General features: G+C 35.2%; 1 protein-coding gene across 1 annotated transcript in view; it reads left to right on the top strand.

The window, feature by feature from the left end:
- Positions 1-1,019: 1,019 nt before the first annotated feature.
- Positions 1,020-19,757, top strand: part of LOC136029247 (tRNA (adenine(37)-N6)-methyltransferase-like) — a 30,352-nt gene continuing 11,614 nt past the window's right edge. The window contains exons 1-2 of the mRNA XM_065707478.1: positions 1,020-1,128; positions 13,991-14,141. Coding sequence (XP_065563550.1) covers positions 1,101-1,128; positions 13,991-14,141 — 179 coding nt within the window. The 5' untranslated portion in view covers positions 1,020-1,100. The remainder of the gene's footprint in view (positions 1,129-13,990; positions 14,142-19,757) is intronic.

Genomic DNA, 19,757 nt, shown 5'->3' with positions numbered 1-19,757 from the left:
CCAAAGCAGAGCTGAAGTGATGACATTTTTCATTTCCGGTACTAACGAAGTTATCAGCCATCCTTGGATCTTGGTCATAAACTTGCCATAAGGTACCCTCACCTTCTTCAGCGATAAATCCACAAATCAGAGACAAGCTTGAATTGAAATGAAGCATGTACATTGCTGTTTAAGAGACCTATTTACAATGGTAGACTAAGAGTCTGGTGTAGGACGAGGTTTTAAGTTCCCCCCCCCCCCGTTAAATTTAGAAAAATTCCCTTTTTATCAAAACATTGTAAAAACATGCTATTTTGTATTTTCACTGACAAAGCGAAATATTGAAAACAACACACTTGCTTATGTTTGATCTTAAAAAATACATTTTTCACTTCCCCTACTTAAATTTTTGTGAATCTGTACCAAATTTTACTTAGTTAATGTAAAAGAGCTACTTTTAGAGGCTGTTATTACATCCTTTTATTGTAATAGCTTATTATAATGGAACAACAATGCGGAACCATCCATCAGTTTTGTCTCCAATAGGTATTTGACGGACAAAACGGCCAAAAATCAGCGTATAAATAAAGTATACTCCTCTTCTATAATGATAGCCCGTTCAGAAGCATGGAAGATCAATTCTGAACGGAAGGCCAACCAATTCTGGGGCTAGGAATTTTTTCTAGTTTCCCTGTGGTACCAATCGGTTTTTCGTGTGCTGTTGAGCAAAATTGAGTAGGTATTCTTGAAAGAGAAAAACATATCAGATTTTGAGCTCGTGAAAGTTTGAGGTTTTGGCTCTTATTAACAACCACCAGTTGTTTGGCAGCACAAATAATGCCTTGTATACAACGAACAGAAAAGAGGAAGATGGTTGGCGAGAATTGCTTTTGACTTAGAGACTTAGCTTGAGCATGTGCATGTAGCATAATGTGTTTAAAAAATACTCCTTTTAGTTTTCACCCATAATGCTATACTAAATGAAATCATGACTGGAATGAGAAACCCGCGATGAGACATAGAACAGACCCTACATAAGTAGAACTACAAACAACAGCGGCATCTTTCCTATATTTGCTAGCAGAATATTTAAAAATAAATAGCGGGAAACAATTTCAAGAATGAGTGATATCAAGTTCCAACCTATTGGTAGGCTAAAGCTATTTTTACTTTGTAGGATATTTAATAGTAGTTCCATCGTATTTTGGCAAAATTCTAGATTCTAGGTTTTTGTCTGTCCTAGAAAGTAGGCTAGTTAATAATTCTTTCTAAATAGGCCTAGGCTAGTGTATAAGGCTTGAAAATCTACAGAATACTTGAGTTGACAGTTATTTAGTGGTTCTTACACCACTTTACCCCTCCCTTCCCCTAATGGACAAATATATAGCCTAAAATTAGCCTACTGAAGCTTTGTATTTTCAATAGTGCTACTCATTTCTTCCTAGCAAGCTTCTTGTTTACTGTCTGCTGTTAAATCTAGATTAAACTTGGACTAAAATTAGAATTTTTGGTAAAATTCTAGTTAATTGGCTTCTTGCTATCTTGGAAAGGGTTTAGGTTAGGAAAATGAAACTTTCAGGGATGGGTCTTCAGGCTAAAGTATGTCCCAGAAAAGTATTTTAAAATACCCACCTCCACTCCTTCTCCCTCTAGAGGGCCATGAAATTTGCCTACATGACAGGTATTGATATACCTATTGAAATTTTGACAAAACAACATTTTACCTTAATTTTCAGTTACTTGTTGCTTTTTCTCTACCTTTAGTTCTGAAAATGCAATTCCTGCTAATTGAGTAGAATTTTGAGCCATATCAATGTTTTTTTTTTCAAAATTTAGGAAATGTATTTGCATATCTTTAAAACCTTATAAAATGGGATTGAGCAAAGGTATGAAGCTGAAAACAATTTTGCTGTACTTCAATTAAGCAGAAGATTTATTTTGCATGGTTTCACTTTTATAACACACATATTTTTAAGGTCATCAAAGGTCAGGGCCCTCTAGAGGGAAAAGGAGTGGAGGTAGTTGCTTCAAAATACCTTCTCAGGACATACTTTAGTCTGTAGATTCATCCCTGAAAGTTTCATTTTCCTAACCTAACCCTTTCTGAGATAGCAAGGAGTCAATTAACTAGAATTTTACCAAAATTTTAGAGCTTTCTACTCTTCTTCCAAATTATACTTGGGCAAGAGCCATTTAAGAACCAGGAGTCTGCCTGCTCTAATCAAATTGATTCTCCCCTGGTTTTGTCTAATCTAATATTTAAGCAGAGTACCCAAAAGAAACCTCTATTGGTATAGATCTATGGTTATTTTGACATGCCTGAGGTTAGTTGGTCTCATGGTTTAGGGTATTCCCCTGCTTACCACCCCTCCTTTACAGTACTTGAACCCTTGCTATCCCAATATCTTGGATTGAAGATAATAGCAAAACCCAAGATATTGATCAGCCCACTAGAGTTAGAAACAGGCTTTTGAGCATATAACTGAGGATAGAGATATTGAACATAGCCTAATGGGAATATTTTCATATCAACTCTGCTTGATCCAGAAACCAAACACACCAAGATTTATTGATCAGAAAGACCAAAAATGATCCCTTACATCCCTAAAAGTGTAAAAAAAGCAAGAAAAAACAGAGATTGGGCTGTGCATAAATATGCAAAATGCAAGTGTTACAAACATTATGGAAAATTTGCCAAATGCCAATATCAGTTGCACTATATAACCCAGAAGATTGTTTACAATTACAAAGAAGGAATTACCCCTGATTCTAAACCCCCCTCTGGAATAGCCTATCCAAGTCTACCATCCAAGCTGAGACTCCCCACTCCTTCAAGGCTGGAGTAAACAGGGACTGGGAGAGGGCTGAGTGGAGGCTGGACTGGGAAGCTAAGCCAACATAATTACATCACTCACCACCAGCAAGAACCTACAGGAGGATCTACCACCTTATCTTGCTGGCAAATGCAATTTAAGGTATTTTAAGGTAAAATCTTAAAAAATTATGGCAGTATTTGTCTAAAGCTGACCCATCCCATCTAACCCTACCTAACATGAGAAAACTTGATGTCAGCACTATATCTGATACAAAGGAGATTGCTAATTGATTGAATGAGTGTTTTTGTAATATTACATGCAGATATGATAAAATTCTACTTTTAACTACTTTTGGCTATCTTGGAAAGGGTTTAGATTATGAAACTGAAACTTTCAGGGATGGGTCTATGGGGCATTCTGTATCAAATCAACACACTTTATAATAAAATAATGCATAATAATCTTTGATTTTGATGAAATTTGGCACAGTGATAGACCCCTATGAGAAACTCCTAAAACCAAAATTTTAGATTTTTTTGCTGAACTGGTGTCCAAGATATGGGTCATTGAACATTGACCCAAACTGCCCAATTTACGCCAACCGGCCAATGATTAAACTGCTGTATCTCAGCTCCTATTGCACCTAGAAACAAAAGTCAAATACCAAATAAAAGCTATTTGGAAGCTCTTTCTGAATAAAGCATCTAGAAATAGTTATTTTAATTAACCAGCAAAATATGAGCAAATGTAATCTAATAACCCTCCCCTGGGTCAGTTTGTCCAAACAGAATTTTATGTGCTTTTTTCCATACAAAGCTCTCATTGTTCTAAACAACTGGTGAAAATTTCAAAGTGTTGACATACCAGAAGTGGTATGTAGTGGGACATGTCCCAGTACCATGGGTGGCCATTCAAAAAAATCATAACAAAAAAAAAACCTTAGAGATCCCACTTTGAAATTTTCACCAGAGTATCCAAATCTGACTTTTTTACAAGCTTCAGATATTGCAGTCTGGCAGAAGGACAAAATATTAAAAAAAATTTTAAACCAAGCCACCAAAGATTTCCAACAGAGGGAATGGATGTATTTTTAATTTGAAGATGAGTATTGGGCAAGGTACTGTTAAAACAAACATACTCACATTTTTCAAGATCCAGATTTAGTCAAATATCAAGGAAACTGTTTTTTAGCCCTTTGAACTGTGCAAGACAGGGAAGATTTGTATCTACTGATAAGGAGAATATCATCTACATAAGCAATACATGATACATCAGTAAACCCCATAAAATACAAGTTTCATTTGACTTGAAAAATGAAATTCAATCACATATATTCTGGTCAGAAAATTTTCTTAAAACATACTGATAGGCAGAAAGAAGAAGGGAAAAGAAAGAGAGAAACGCAAAAGGAATTGAAATTTTGACTATAAAATACAAAGGGGAAAACAAGCATACAAGTAATAGAACAACATAATTTACACAACTCAAAATTATGTGGTTGGATTTGGCAAACAGACCACTTCAGCCATAGCTTGCATTTTACAGGCCTCTCCTGTAGAGTATTTTCCAAAAATAGTCCCATTGTTCAACCAAACATCTCTGTTTCCGAGCTTATTCTTAGCCAAGTCAAGAATCTGCTTGTTTTTTGATGTTAGGTGCTTGGTAACAAAAAAAAATCCCAACTGAGCAATCTTTGCCTTACATGCAAACACTTTTCTTCCAGTTTCAGCAGACTTGAACACAACCAACATAAGCAAAGGACGCTTTTTTCCATTTACAATGGTGCCCAAATCAGTGGAATTTGCTTAAAATTTAAACACAGAAACTAATGCCATCAAAGAAAATCAGAAATTTGCATTTCATCCATAATCACATTCAACACACGCCCAGAGATGGGAAGACCCCTACTTCGGTCAACACCATGAAATACAAGCTGATTCAGCCATATTTCCTGCTCCATATCATTGAGATGGGTTTCAAGCTGTTTAACTCTGTTTTACAGCTAGGTTCGTGTTTTAGAGAGCCCTTACTTTGTTTTCAATCTCATCAAACTTAGTTGAATACTGGACAAGTATATAGTTGTAAAGTCTTTTAGTACAGTACTTTTACAAAAGTTTCTCATTCCAGTTAAATGGCTCTTGTGTTTCAGGTGTTGCTCTTAAAGAATTTTGACGGAAGTCAAACTTTAGTGTAAAGAGTGAGGTATTAAGGAGGGGGAAAATTCTCCTTACATATGTAATAATTTCTGTTTGTTATAACTTTTAATGCTGCTCCTTACTTTTAGTTGAAAACACTTGTTTTATTGTTTTTTAATGTAATATTTTTTCTTATTTAATTTTGGACTGTTTTTAAATAATTCCGGGAGAACTGGCCCCTCTTCCATGGAAAATTACCTTTCAACACAGAAATTCCCTCCATGGATAGTTCCTCCCACATATATCCCCCTCCCATCCTCCCCTCCCATCTTGGACAATTTCATTCTCACTGAAATTTCTCATTGGAAAATATGGCTAGATGAAGGACCATCAAAGAGAAGGAGGATGGGATGTATTGCAAAGAAAAGCAACCATCAAATTTGAAATTGGCATAAATAAGGAATATAGTCATGCAACTTTTACATTATTTTCATGTTCCCTTCAGAAGAGCCCTAACTCTTCAGTGTTACCTAAGTAAATATTAAGATTTTTTTTCAAACAGTTTTTATATTTTTGTTGTTGCCATTTACTACTGGCCAATAATTAAAGACTGGATATCACTTTATAAGTCCATTTTAAAGCTGAAATAAAAACTATTTGAAAAAAAACAATAATATTTACTTAGGTAACACTGAAGAGTTAGGGCTCTTCTGAAAAGAACATGAAAATAATGTAAAAGTTGTATGACTATATTCCTTATTTATGCCAATTTCAAATTTGATGGTTGTTTTTCTTTGCAATACACCCCATCCTCCTTCTCTTTGATGGTTCTTCATCTAGCCCTATTTTCCAGTGAGAAATTTCATTGAGAATAAAAATTGTCCAGAGGAAAGCCATTTGAAAATGGAAAATAAATATAATTGAACCATTAAGAAAGAAGATTTAGACATTGGAATGAATTGCACGATTACAGAAATGAAATGTATTGCAACTAAATATAGAAATAAAGTCGTTATTACTATTGATTTAAAGGGGAAATGGTTGATCTATTTGCACCTAAGGGTTTTGATTCTAGAGCAGCTGATCTTGAAAAGAAATTAAAAAAATAAGACAAAGATGTGATTTTAAAGGCTATTGAAAGAACAAATAAAGATAATATCAATTATTTAGATAGTGATTTCCGGTGAAAAAAAAAATTAAGATATGCTCTACCGATAAACCTTACATTACTGCGGCTTTTAAAAAACTAATAAGGAAAAAAATCAATTTGTTCAAGCAAGGACATATCACACAGGCTAATGATCTAAGAAAGTTCCCGAAGAGAAAATTGAGAAAGGAAGCTTCTGAGTATTACAATAGTAAGGTTAAGGATTTGTATTCTAACAAACCCAAACAATGGTACAGGAAAATTAAAGAGATTTGCGGAAAAAACCCTGTTGAAGTCAGTTTTCATCTCCCTGAGCCCCCTTACAAGATAGCCAACGATTTGAACCTGCATCTTGCATCCATAGTACAAAGTCTCCCCCCTTTCACTGGCTCAGGTCAAACTATTCCTCCCTCCACCTCTTTCCCCCAAATTTCTCCCTCTGATGTTATAAATAAAATCCGAAAGCTCAAAAAATCAAGTACTTGCCCATTAGACATCCCAATTGACTTGATTAAAGCCTTTTCAGACACAATTGCTGGACCTTTATCTGATATTTTTAACCAAATTACAAAATCTGGTAAATTACCAAGTTGCTGGAAACTAGGTTTTATAACACCCATCCCAAAGAAATCTTCCAGTCTGACTATAACCAACATGCGTCCTATTACACTCACTCCAGTTTTTTCTAAGCTTTACGAAGGGTTCCTTTGTGACTGGCTTAAAATTAAAATTATACCAAGCATTGACATCCGACAGTTTGGTAATTTAAGAAAAACATCCACCAGCCATTACCTTGTACACTTGATTCACACAATCCTAAGTGAACTAGAGAAACCAAATGTTTGGCTAAACCTGGTTTTAGTCGATTTCCAAAAAGCGTTTGACTTAGTTGACCACACTATCCTAATTCATTTACTACATGATAACTTTGAAATTGACACACTTTTAGTAAATATTGTTTTATTGTTCTTTTCAGACAGATCACAAGTTGTAAAATACAAAAATACCTTCTCTAACCCCCTGCCTAGGTACTGTGGAATACCTCAAGGAACCTTATTGGGACCACTATTATTTCTTGTCATGATTAACGAAATTGGCAAGGAATTCCCCCAAAGATGGAAATATGTGGATGACTTATTGATCCTTGAAGTATGTCATAGGAATATTAAAAGTAACCCCGTTGAAATCCTATCCCAATGTTCGGATGAATCTAAGAATCTAAATATGACAGTAAATCCCACTAAATCACAGATAATGACGATCAACTTCTTGAAATCTACTCCTGCTTTTTGCGACCCGATCCCAAGCGAAACGCTAGTGAAACATGTTAAGCTTCTTGGTGTCACAATTTCTAATGATCTTAAGTGGGACACACATGTTTCCAACATTGTTAAACAAGCAAATGTTTCACTATCCATTTTTAAGCAGCTAAACAAATTTAATTGTCCTAAGATACATTCCCTCCGTGTTTACTTATCCTTTATGAGGCCGCTATTGGAATATGCATGTCAGGTCTGGCATTCGCAACTTTCAAATGAACTTAGTGACAAAATCGAGTCGGTCCAAAAGCGTTTGCTCAGGATCATTTACAAAGAAGGCAAAATTCCATACTCCTTCCTCCTTAAAGCTGCACGCATTATCACCTTAAAAGAAAGGAGGGAAAAAATTTGCCTGCTTTTCGCTAAATCAGTCATTTCCAATCCCCATACTGAGGACTTACTCCCTGATTTTCACAATCCCATTAGACTCCGACTCCCCCGGTCAGCCTCCTTAGCAATCCCAACTTACTCTCCGATCCATGCTGTTACAGAAAGGTTTCGCGAAAGTTTTATACCCTTTATTCTGGAACACCTTAGCAATAATTCGTGATTATGTACTTGCCAAATTCCCCTTTTCCTCTATTGTCGTTTTTATTCTTTTTTGATTTACTGCAATGTTTTTGTAATTTAATTGTTAAGTTTACTGATTTGCCCTTTATCTTTGATGATTTTGCTTTTTTAATTCCTTTGAATTTTAAGTGTTTGACTTAATGTACTGTTTTGAATTTTTTTTTTCTTAGCTTTTCAAACAGTTCGTGGTAACGAACTGTAGTAAGGAGCGACCCGGCTCAATAGTAACCAAAACTCTAAAAAATCGAATTTTGATACCAATACCTACATCAAAAGAATCGCATTTTAATGCTGATTTTAAATATATAAGTTTCATCAACTTTAGTCTTACCCATCAAAAGTTACGAGCCTGAGAAAATTTGTGCTATTTTAGAAAATAGGGGGAAACGCCCCCTAGAAGTCATAGAATCTTGACGAAAATCACACCATCAGATTCAGCGTATCAGAGAACCCTACTGTAGAATTTTCGAGCTCCTATCTACAAAAATGTGGAATTTTGTATTTTTTGCCAGAAGGCAGATCACGGATACGTGTTTATTTATTTTTTTTTTTCCAGGGGTGATCGTATTGACCCAGTTGTCCTAGAATGTTGCAAGAGGGCTCATTCTAACGGAAATGAGAAGTTCTAGTGCCCTTTTTAAGTGGCCAAAGAAATTGGAGGGCACCTAGGCCCCCTCCCACGCTAATTATTTTACCAAAGTCAACGGATCAAAATTCTGAGATAGCCATTTTATTCAGCGTAGTCGAAAAACCTTATAACTATGTCTTTGGGGACGACTTACTCCCCCACAGTCCCCGTGGGAGGGGCAACAAGTTACAAACTTTGACCAGTGCTTACATATAGTAATGGTTATTGGGAAGTGTACAGGCGTTTTCAGGAGGATTTTTTTTTTGGTTGGGGGAGGGGTTGAGAAGAGAGGGATATTCTGGGGGAACTTTCCATCGATAGTTTGTCATGGGGGAAGAAAATCTCCATGAAGGGAGCGCAGGATTTACTAGCATTATTTAAAAAAAAAACAATAAAAAAATAAATATGAAAAAGTTCTTTCAGCTGGAAGTAAAGAGCAGCATTAAAACTTAAAACAAACAGAAATTATTACCCATTTGAGGGGCTCACCTCCTCCTAATACCTCGCTCTTTACGCTAAAGTATTTTTAGTAATTTCAACTATTTATTCTACGGCTTTTGTAATTCTGGGGTCATTCTTAATGAATTGGTACAAAATTTAAGCTTTAGTGTAAAGAGCGAGGATCTGACAAGGGGGCGAACCCCCTCATATATGTAATAAAAATATGAGAATACAAAAGTTCTTTACGTAAGCTAATTTATAAGTTACGTAGATCTTTTACTAATAAAAATATTCGTAAAAAATTAAAAATTCTAGTTGCCTTTTTAATTAACCAAAAAATTGGAGGGCAACTAGGCTTCCTCCCCCGCTCTTTTTTTTCTCAAAATCATTCGATCAAAATTATGAGAAAGCCATTTAACCAAAAAAAAAAAAAATGCAAATTTTGTTTTAATTATTCCTCTGCGGAGAGCCAAAATCAAAACATGCATTGATTCAAAAACGTCCAGAGATTAAATAAAAAAAAAACGAGTTTTTTTAACTAAAAGTAAGTAGCGACATTAAAACTTAAAACGACCAGAAATTACTTCGTATATGAAAGAGGCTGCTTCCTCATCAACGCCCCGCTCTTTACGCTAAAGTTTTTTACTGTTTTAAAAAGAAGAATTGAGAGAAAGAGTCAAACTTTAGCGTAAAGAGCGAGGCGTTGATGAGGAAGCAGCCTCTTTCATATACGAAGTAATTTCTGGTCGTTTTAAGTTTTAATGTCGCTCCTTACTTTTAGTTAAAAAAAACTTGTTTTTTTTATTTAATACTGACATATAAAGTGAATTCGGCTCTATAGAGCTTGTGATAGTCTTTTGAAAATAAATATTATCTTATCTTATCTCTTAAATATTAAATCATATTAAATTATTACATTTTATCAGTAGTATAGGAAAAATGGAATATAATTAAACTCTTATTTCACAAATTCATCAAATTCTTATTTCACAAATTCATCAAATTCTTATATCACAAGACCTGTTTTGATCTTAAAGCTCATGATGGGAAATTGCAAAAATGTTGTAAATCTTAATTTAAAATGATGTGAATTCAATTGAAAATGGGATAAATTGATGGGGTGATCTAGGTCGGGCCTAGAACCTGTGTTCACATTACAAAAAAGTATAAAAATAAGACCAACCTTGATTTCCAAGGACCTGTTTTCATTTTGAATGTAGGAATTGAAAATTGTAAAAAAAAGCTGGAAATTTTTGTGTTAAATAGTGCAAATTCGATCAAAAAGGAGGTTTATTTAATTGATTTGTTGAGTGGTCCAGAACATACATTTACTATACAACTCCCATGCATAAGCAAGGATCTGGATATTTCCCAATTTTCTCCAATGCCCACATATATCCTTGTTTGCCAAAATTTGTGGATCTTTAATTTCCTAACTCTTATCATAATAAAAAGTTGTAATTTCATAACTTCGTAATTTCATTCATGTCTTATATTTTATTCCAGTAAAATTTATTTCTGACTTACTTGATCAGCTTACATAAGAGTCATAGTTGATGGCATTGCAGGTGGTGAATTCAGCAATAAATTAGTAGCAAAATTAGTGCTTCAGCTTATTAGTAATGTCTTTAGGATTAGTTACCTTGTGCTGTACTCTTTGTTGAAATGATGGATCCACTGCCTTGAAGGATTGGCTGAGGAGACATAGTGCCAAAATTATTTTGGATGTGTTGTGGATTCAGCAGTAGTCAACTCTTCACGTTCTTTTACCACCTTTCTGATAAGGTTTCTCTGTTTATTTTGGTACTTTTTGTGATTCTTGTAATGAGTATTGTATTTAAATTTTGTTTAATTTCTACATGTTTTCTTTTTTCTTCTAAATGGTTTCCTTTATTGTGTCCAAGTTGGGGAGGGTCTCAGTTGTGAATATCCAATATCGTCTTGTTATATGGAAAGCTGCTATATTATAATTTAAATGGAAAGGGCATAGAGCAAGCAAGCCAATAGTTCTGAACTTTAACGCTTTCTTCAAAGGGGAATAATAGATTCCATTTGGATACTTGTTTTGAACTTAGCATTATAATAAAATTGTTCTTATCAGCAAAGTTGTAGGCCTATTGAATAAATTCACAAGTCGCATTCTCGTTCTATTCAAGTTCCAGTAGTTTTTGAGGCGGGTTGAAATGCACAATTTTTCAAAAGTAAAAATTTATTAAGATCAACAATGAACAAAACAACTAGGGTGACATAGATACCACCAGCAGACGACCATAGCCTCCACCCTATGGCCAGCAAATGTTTTGAAATTGCCAATGTGCAAGCTTTATAATAACGTTTCTTTGATTTTGGCGGGATCAAGGTCAAACGATCTTTATTAAAGTCAAAGGCATCTTTCTGATGAGGGGGCGCTCACTTTTAAAGATTTTGTACACTGTGTGGTACGTCATATATGTCCATCTGGTAGAAATACACCAAGTACATGAGAACTGTGTTAGACCTTTTGGAATTGTACAAAGGTGGGTGGAACTGTACCAAATGAGATGTTCTACAAGATCCACTTCAAGATATCATCTAGGTGGCATGAAATTGACAAACCCAAGAGTTTATCCACTTTCAAAAATCATGTACACTCCTTGGTGCATACCAGGCATGGTGGAAGCGTAGCTTACATGGATAAGTGTTTCATCCATGGCAAATGTGGGGTACATATGACAGAAGTGTAACAAGGACGAAGGATTTGTGCCATGCATCGAAAGTTTGGTACAAAGGGCAGGACATGCCCGAATTTGTTTGGCAATATGAAGGTGTGCCAAATGTGTGTAAATGTACTAATGTTGTTTAAAGAGGGATGGACTGGTAGACGTTTGCCCTTATGTCATAAAAAGTGTGGCATGGTGGGAGTTTTGCCAACATGGTGCAAAAAGGTGTAGTTAACTATTACAGAAAATGATTCGTATGTATGGCATAATTATTGTGTCCAAGTAATATTAATATTGTCATTGGCAAGAACACATTCATTATATTAACATGTATCATAATAGTAATGAACAAAATAACACCAAAGGCGCGTGCAATATGCTGTCCCCCATGCCTTTTTGGGGGACAGTGCTCTGAAATACTACTTGTATTACAAGTTCGTCTTGACCTGTAGGATTACAGCTTTAAGTTTCAATTTGATCAGGAATAATTTGTTTTTAACTATCTTCAAGACCCTTGCCCCCTCCCACGACAAAAATTAGGTCCTTTTTAGCTGTAGATCAGTACCTGAAAGCTACAATTACACAAGCATCCCCTTTTCCATTACAAAACCTATGCGTAAATAACTGGAAATTTTTATTATTATAGCAATACGAACTTCAGGGATCATGACATCCTTGGAGATTTATTTATTTCCCCTTGTAACTATTTTGAACAAAATAATTATCTTAGTAATCTGATAATAATATAATAGTAATCTGATTACACAAGCATCCCCTTTTCCATTGCAAAACCTATGCGTAAATAAATGGAAATTTTTATTATTATAGCAATACGAACTTTAGGGATCATGCCATCCTTGGAGGTTTATTTATTTCACCTTATAACTATTTTGAACAAAATAATTATCTTAATTGAACCCCATCTTAAGTTTTTATTATGTGAGAAGTATCTGGGAAAAAAGCCATTTAGCCTTTTCCTGGCCTTTAGTTGAGCCTTTTGTAGAGGAAACCAGTATTTTCTTTAATTTTTTTCCGTGTTGAGGCTCTCTTAGTCTGGGGACTTGAGAATAGAAGTTTTGAGCTGATCAAGAAAAATATTTTTCGGGCTCTTTTATTAAAAAGTGTATTCTCGTTTTGGATTTTAAATTTGTAAAGTACGTTGCTTTAGGCTCAAAAACATAATTGCAAATTTTAAATTGATCAGGATAAAAAAAAATAATTTATTTCCAGGCTACCTAGTCCTTCTACCCTCCCACAATAAAAATAATGCTACTACCACTGACAAACTCACTACAGCGCCAAGCTGTCTGAGACCAACGCAGCTACGTACGTTACTCCTCAATCCCAATCTATTTAAAGCCTTCCTCTACTCAGATGTTCCAATTTCCCTTGAATCCCTCCTTAGGACATCCTTCCACCCATTCTGTGACAACCTGCTTTTTGTTTGGTCCTAGATGGTTGGCCAACAAGGATGATCTTTGGTAATCTTTCATCCACAGGACGTGTCCTAACCATCTCAAACTTTCTCTCATTGTAGCCCTAAAAGGGGTATCGAAGCATATTTTTCATAGTTCTCTGTTTAAATTGCGGTCAGTTAGATGGGTGCCCAAAACAATTCATAGAAAATTTATCTAAAAAACATATAGCAAATCCTCCCCTGTCTTTCGAAGCACTCAGACTTCAGAACCAGGCTTCACCTCTGTCATCACTGCAGCTCCCAATATTCTAAACTTGGTTTGCAGACTTATTTTTCTATTCATCTAACCGTTTTTTACTCTGAAAAAATGCTCTGGAGCTTGGGTATTCTACTTTAAACAACTTGCTTCCACCCAATGTTTTTACTAGTAGTACTATGGAGGTAAGTGAAGCTGTCTACTTGATTGGATCACCTCTTCTTATTCACTTATTCAATTTCTTAGTGACTTGGTCTTCTTAACGATAATTTTCTGACCAATTTTTTGCAACCTGAATTCTCAAAACCGTAAAAATTCGTTCATTTTGCCGCTTTGATCCTTTTGACCATGATATTGATCCACGAAGGTTTCTAGCCAACTACATACCCAACATTAAGCAAGCCCCCTTTTCAATCGTAAATATACGTTTAAACAATTGTCCGTTTAGGTTTTAATATGGCTCTTTACTTTTCTTTGAAGAGTGCCTTTTTTGTAAAAAAGATATATACAATAGATATAATATTGCTTGAATCTTTTGCTTGTTTATACTGGATTTCACTTTATATTTTTGTTTTTGTTTTAGGATATGTCTCCACTTGGTTCAAAGTGAAAAATGGAACACCACGACAGGGGGGTCTTTCTAATCTTACTCGAGGGAGTGTGAAGATTTTGGACACAATATACAACAATCCAGAACATTCTCTTGAAGGTCTATTAGAATACTCCCACGTGTGGTATGAATTGTTTTTGTTATAGCTACTGGGCGTAAGTGCAGCTTAGGCCTGTGTATCAAACTATGAGTTGAACTGTCTGGTTTAGCTGTAAAGCCTCTATTGGGCTTGCTGCAAAGAAAGTACTCTAAAAAATTGGACTTTTGACAGATCTAAAGAAAAAAAAAACTACTTGTACCTTATACCAAATACGGAAATGGGCAGAATAAAAAGTTATTTTCAATCTGTTTATTATTAGATATATATTTTGCCTGCAATAAGAAAAATGTAAGCTAGAAGTTGGGTAATGTTAATTTTTGTGACATAGAAATTAGTTGCCTTTCAAATGTCACCCCAGCAGCCTTTTTCTTTTTCTTAAAGTCGTGTCAGTATCTTCAAAAAAAACTTGTATTTGGCCTGTAAAAAAATGTATTTGGCCATTGTTTGGAATGCTGTAAATATTTTCCAAATTTTGCTTCTAAAATATACTTTTCTCACCCTTGTCAAAGAACGACTTGTATTTCTTGATTTGTTGCAAGCACATGATTTGCTAGACATCTGGGGTTGCTATTTGCTTTGGAAAGCTTGTCTCAGTAGCTTTTTAACTCAAAAAAAGGAGTATAAAATTATAGGAAAGTGCTGCTTGTGCTCCTTTTTACTTTTCCCTAAAACATTAGGTATATTCCCTATTTTTGAAATTACATTAGAAACTAATAGTTTCTAGTATAGTCAGACCAGTTTTCTTTCTATGATTTTTCGAAGAATAATTGATATAAATTACAGAGTATTGCTAACAATTTAGCTCTGTTTAACATATATTTATATGCCCTGAAGTTATGTTAGTCATTAAGCAAGATATCCTAAAAAAGATTCTTGACCAATCCCAATGTGTCTTCACTGCATCCTATGAAACAAATAATCACCCTTGTGCATGGTTGGAGGGAGGAGAAGGGTACCTCCTCTTGAGACCATTCATAGGAACCCGATCCCAGAAGAATCGCAGCCCAAATGTGAGTCTTGTTTTTGCTTTCTTGGACGGAAAAACCGTTTGAAATTCTTTGTCAGGGTTGGTGTTGCTATCACTCATCTAAATTCCGGTAAAACTGCAGAACAACAGCTTTTTTTTATCTGGAAGCTGTTGTATAAGCAAAGTTTTCAAGAATGAATGCACAGGTTTGGTAACCTATACTCCTTTCCTATTCTTGAGGCTTGGAAGAATTTTTATCTCAGCTTTCTAAAAGATTAAGGCAAAGAGCAAAGACCTGTACTCTTCCTTTCGTCTTCGAACCGTTTGCCTCGATAGTTATCTTACAAATAAATATACTAACAAGTAGATTGAAAAAAATCCACTTCCCCACGCCTGTTGAAAAAATGGCATTGCCACGTTAAACTTCAAAAAGGTTAAATTCGGTCTGTATTCTTTAGCTTAAGGAATTAAGCGAAAGGATCATTATAAAACTGTAATTTTGTGGCTTTTTTACTAACTTGCAAAAAGTGTTGAATAGGATAATTGAAACTTTCACGAATAAATCTACAACCCAAATTACAGCTCGAGAAGGTGTTTTGAAGCCTATTTTGTTTCCTACTTTTGAAGGTTATGCGGAAAAGATTCTACTCCTTCCTTAACTTTGAAAAAAAAATAGATTTGGCATAAGAGTAATCATCTCTTGTATTTGAGAAGGGGAGGGGGCATGGGTCCTTTTGTTATAGCTATTTCTTCTTTAGTGAGAGAATGAAAAACACACCCATATAAATGCCAGTTTAAAAAAAAGATAGCTAGTGTCTTAACAGGCCATCTGGATCAGTAAGTGAAAGATGCATTATTCAGTTTTGGGTATAACAGTTTTTAACACTTTTACTGTTTATAACAGTTTTTTTTTTAAGCCTACCCGTCGCCCGTTGCTGTGATCTCAAGAGGAAGGAGATTCTAGGAAAATGTCTGCGAGAAAAATCCTTGGTAGAGACTCCACCGACAATTCCCCCCTGCAGAACATTCTCTGCATGTAAAATAACAATACTATTTTTTAATTTGAAAAGTATTTGAAAAAACTTGGTAGAATACCAAATTTACGAATCTGTTGAATAACAAATTCATGGAATTTGTTGAAAAAGAATTTTATGATTTCAGAAGCGTATTAGATGAGTAATAAAAATAATAGTAACGTATAGTTAGTAATAAAAATATGTAACTTGCGAATTAACTCACGTAACCAACTTTTATATTCGTATATTTTTGTTACGTATATGAGGGGGTTCGCCCACTCGTCAATACCACACTCAAGTTCTGTTGAGAAGTGAATTTTTATTAATCCTAATGGAATAAAACAAAATGCCGGTTTTTCAGACCATGGGGTGAAATTCATTCAGTTTGCGGTCAGTGTTGATAGGAAATAGTCTATGACCATGGATGTTAAAATGACAATTTGGAATTTGCCAAGAACTGAAGAAGAGGCAATTAGACTTTTCCAGGATAAGGAGATGTTGCCCAAAACAAAACAGTACGTCAATGGAAACAACATGACTTCATACTTTTTCGATCAAGAACCTTTTTGAAATAGTACAACTAGGCCATGTATGAAACAAGTCAGTTTGCGTGTCAACACGGGGTTTTCTCATAGTAGAATACCACTTGTTGCAGCAATTCGTTTCATTTACTTGTGGGTTTACGAATCGTCGTCTGTTGTCTGATGCAAACCAGAGCTAGGTATTTCTAATGCGTTGTGGGCGTATATTTCTATGTTGTAGCTTTCATCACTTTCGTTGATAAAGTATTATATTTTCATCATATTTGTTTTATTTCATTAGCATTAACTAAACTTCACTTCTTGACAGAACTTGAGTGTGGTGGCTATAAGACACAAGTACTGATTAAATTTCCTGAATTTTATATATTTCGAATAAGCATCAAAATCCGATTCTTTTAATATATCTATTATTATTAAGACTCTTGTTTCCTACAGTTCCGGTTTCTATTGAGCTTCATCACTCCTTAATTACAGTTCGTTAGCACGAACTGTTTGGCAACTACGACAAAATTATGAAAAACTACGAAAAACTCTTTCATGAAATATACCATCTAAAAGATTTCGAAGGGTCAACAACTTGAGTTTTAACGTAACATTGGAAGAAGGGACTCGGATTAAAAGTCTGATAAAGTTTAAAGACTTGAACATTATATTCGGCTATTAGATCGTGGTCATCTTTTCGATGCTTTGTTTCTGGTACATTTCAGGGTACGGAAATTTGTCTCCATATGATTACGTAGCGATTATAATGAAAAATGCATCATAATAACGTAGCTTGGCAATTGTTGTATTAAAGAGTCTTTGTAGCAATATGATCCTGAAAACTCAGGGATGTATGCATAGTACTAATTAGGCTCTAAGATGGTATGGTAAGTTTTGTACCGTTACGATACTAGTGATGCCGCCAATCATTCCTCATATGTGCTGCTACCCAGACGTCTTCCCATTGGGGTTGGACTGTCGAATTGATAAACTTCAGGTCCCGTTGGTGTACGACAAAGTATATTTTTGGCTTTCCTCTTCTTCGGGTTCCCTCTGGTTGCCACTCGATTACCGTTCTGGGGAGTCTATCTTCCGCCATACGAATAACTTGTCCCAAGTAGTGCCATCTTCGTTGGCATGTGACATCTGTTACCAGGGGCTGATCAAACAGTTCGTGGTAACGAACTGTAGTAAGGAGCGACCCGGCTCAATAGTAAACGAAACTCTAAAAAACGGAATTTTGATGCTAAAATATACATCAAAAGAATCAGATTTTTATGCTGATTTTAAACATATAAGTTTCATCAAATTTAGTCTGTCATCAAAAGTTACGAGCCTGAGAAAATTTGCCTGATTTTGGAAAATGGAGGGAAACTCCCCGTAAAAGTCATAGAATCTTAACGAAAATCACACCATCGCATTCGGCGTATCAGAGAACCCTACAGCAAAATTTCAAGCTCCTATCTACAAAAATGTGGAATTTTGTATTTTTTGCCAGAAGACAAATCACGGGTGCGTGTTTATTTGTTTATTTTTGTTTTATTTTTTCCCAGGGGTCATCGTATCGACCAAGTGGTCCTAGAATGTCGCAAGAGGGCTCATTCTAACGGAAATGAAAAGTTCTAGTGCCGTTTTTAAGTGACCAAAAATTGGAGGGCACCTAGGCCCCCTCCCACGCTCATTTTTCTCCAAAGTCAACAGATCAAAATTTTGAGATAGCCATTTTGTTCCGCATAGTCAAAAAGCATAATAAATATGTCTTTGGGAATGACTTACTTCCCCACAGTCCCTGGGGGAGGGGCTGCAAGTTACAAACTTTGACCAGTGTTTACATATATTAATGGTTATTGGCAAGTGTACAGTCAATAGGAAAAGTTTTTTCAATTGAAAGTAAGGAGTAGCATTGAAACTTAAAACGAACAGAGATTATTACGTATGTGAGGGGTTCTAAAAAATACTTTGGCATAAAGAGCGAGGTATTTAGGAGGAGATAAATACCTCTCTTTTTATGCTAAAGTATTTTTAGTAATTTCAACTATTTACTCCATGGCCTTTCTGATTCAAGGGTCATTCTTAAAGAATTGAGACAAAACTTACGATTTAGTGTAAAGAGCGAATCATTAACAAGGGTACAAACCCCCTTATATACATAATAAAAATATAAGAATATAAAAGTTTGTTACGTAAGTTAATTCTTAAGTTACGTATATTTTTTACTAATAGAAACGTTCGTTAAAAATTAAAAGTTATAGTTGCCTTTTTATGTAACCGAAAAATTGGAGGGCAACTAGGCCTCCTTCCCCACCCCTTATTTCTCAAAATCGTCTGATCAAAACTGAGAGAAAGCCATTTAGCCAAAAAAGGAATTAATATGCAAATTTCATTTTAATAATTTATGTGTGGAGAGCCAAAATCAAACATGCATTAATTCAAAAACGTTCAGAAATAAAAAAAAAACTAGTTTTTTTTAACTGTAAGTAAGGAGCGACATTAAAACTTAAAGCGAACAGAAATTACTCCGTATATGAAATGGGTTGTCCCCTCCTCAATGCCTCGCTCTTTACGCTAAAGCTTTTAATTGCTTTAAAAAGTAGAAGGGCAAAGAGTCAAACTTTAGCGTAAAGAGCGAGGCGTTGAGGAGGGGACAACCCATTTCATATACGGAGTAATTTCTGTTCGCGTTAAGTTTTAGTGTCACTCCTTACTTACAGTTGAAAAAAACTAGTTTTTTTATATTTAATCAATGATAGAGTGAACTGTCTGGTTAGTTATGTGGTCCCTCCAGTTAATGTTCAGTATTCTGCAAAGACAGTTGTTCTTAAAAGCGAGAATCCTCTTTTCTTGCTGTTGGTTCAGTTCCCAGCATTCACAGCTATAGAGGAGTGCAGAGATGACGTTACTGTTGAACAGCCTCAATTTCAGTTTCAGGGAGTACTTTTTCGATCGTCAAACTTGCTTTAGTTGATTAAAAGCTCCTCTGGCTAGTCCAATCGTAGATTGTACCTCTTTTTCGCTTGATCCACCTATTTCGACTGTACTTCCGAGGTATCTGAATTCCACTACCTGCTCTATTGAATTGTCCCCGCACTTTATGTCAAGCATGGCTTGTTGCCATGCTTTTTGTCTTGTCCGA

Source organism: Artemia franciscana, chromosome 7, assembly GCF_032884065.1.
Source record: "Artemia franciscana chromosome 7, ASM3288406v1, whole genome shotgun sequence".
Lineage (NCBI taxonomy): Eukaryota > Metazoa > Arthropoda > Branchiopoda > Anostraca > Artemiidae > Artemia > Artemia franciscana.
The sequence above is the reverse complement of the archived record's forward strand: the minus strand, read 5'-3'. Positions and strand labels throughout refer to the sequence as shown.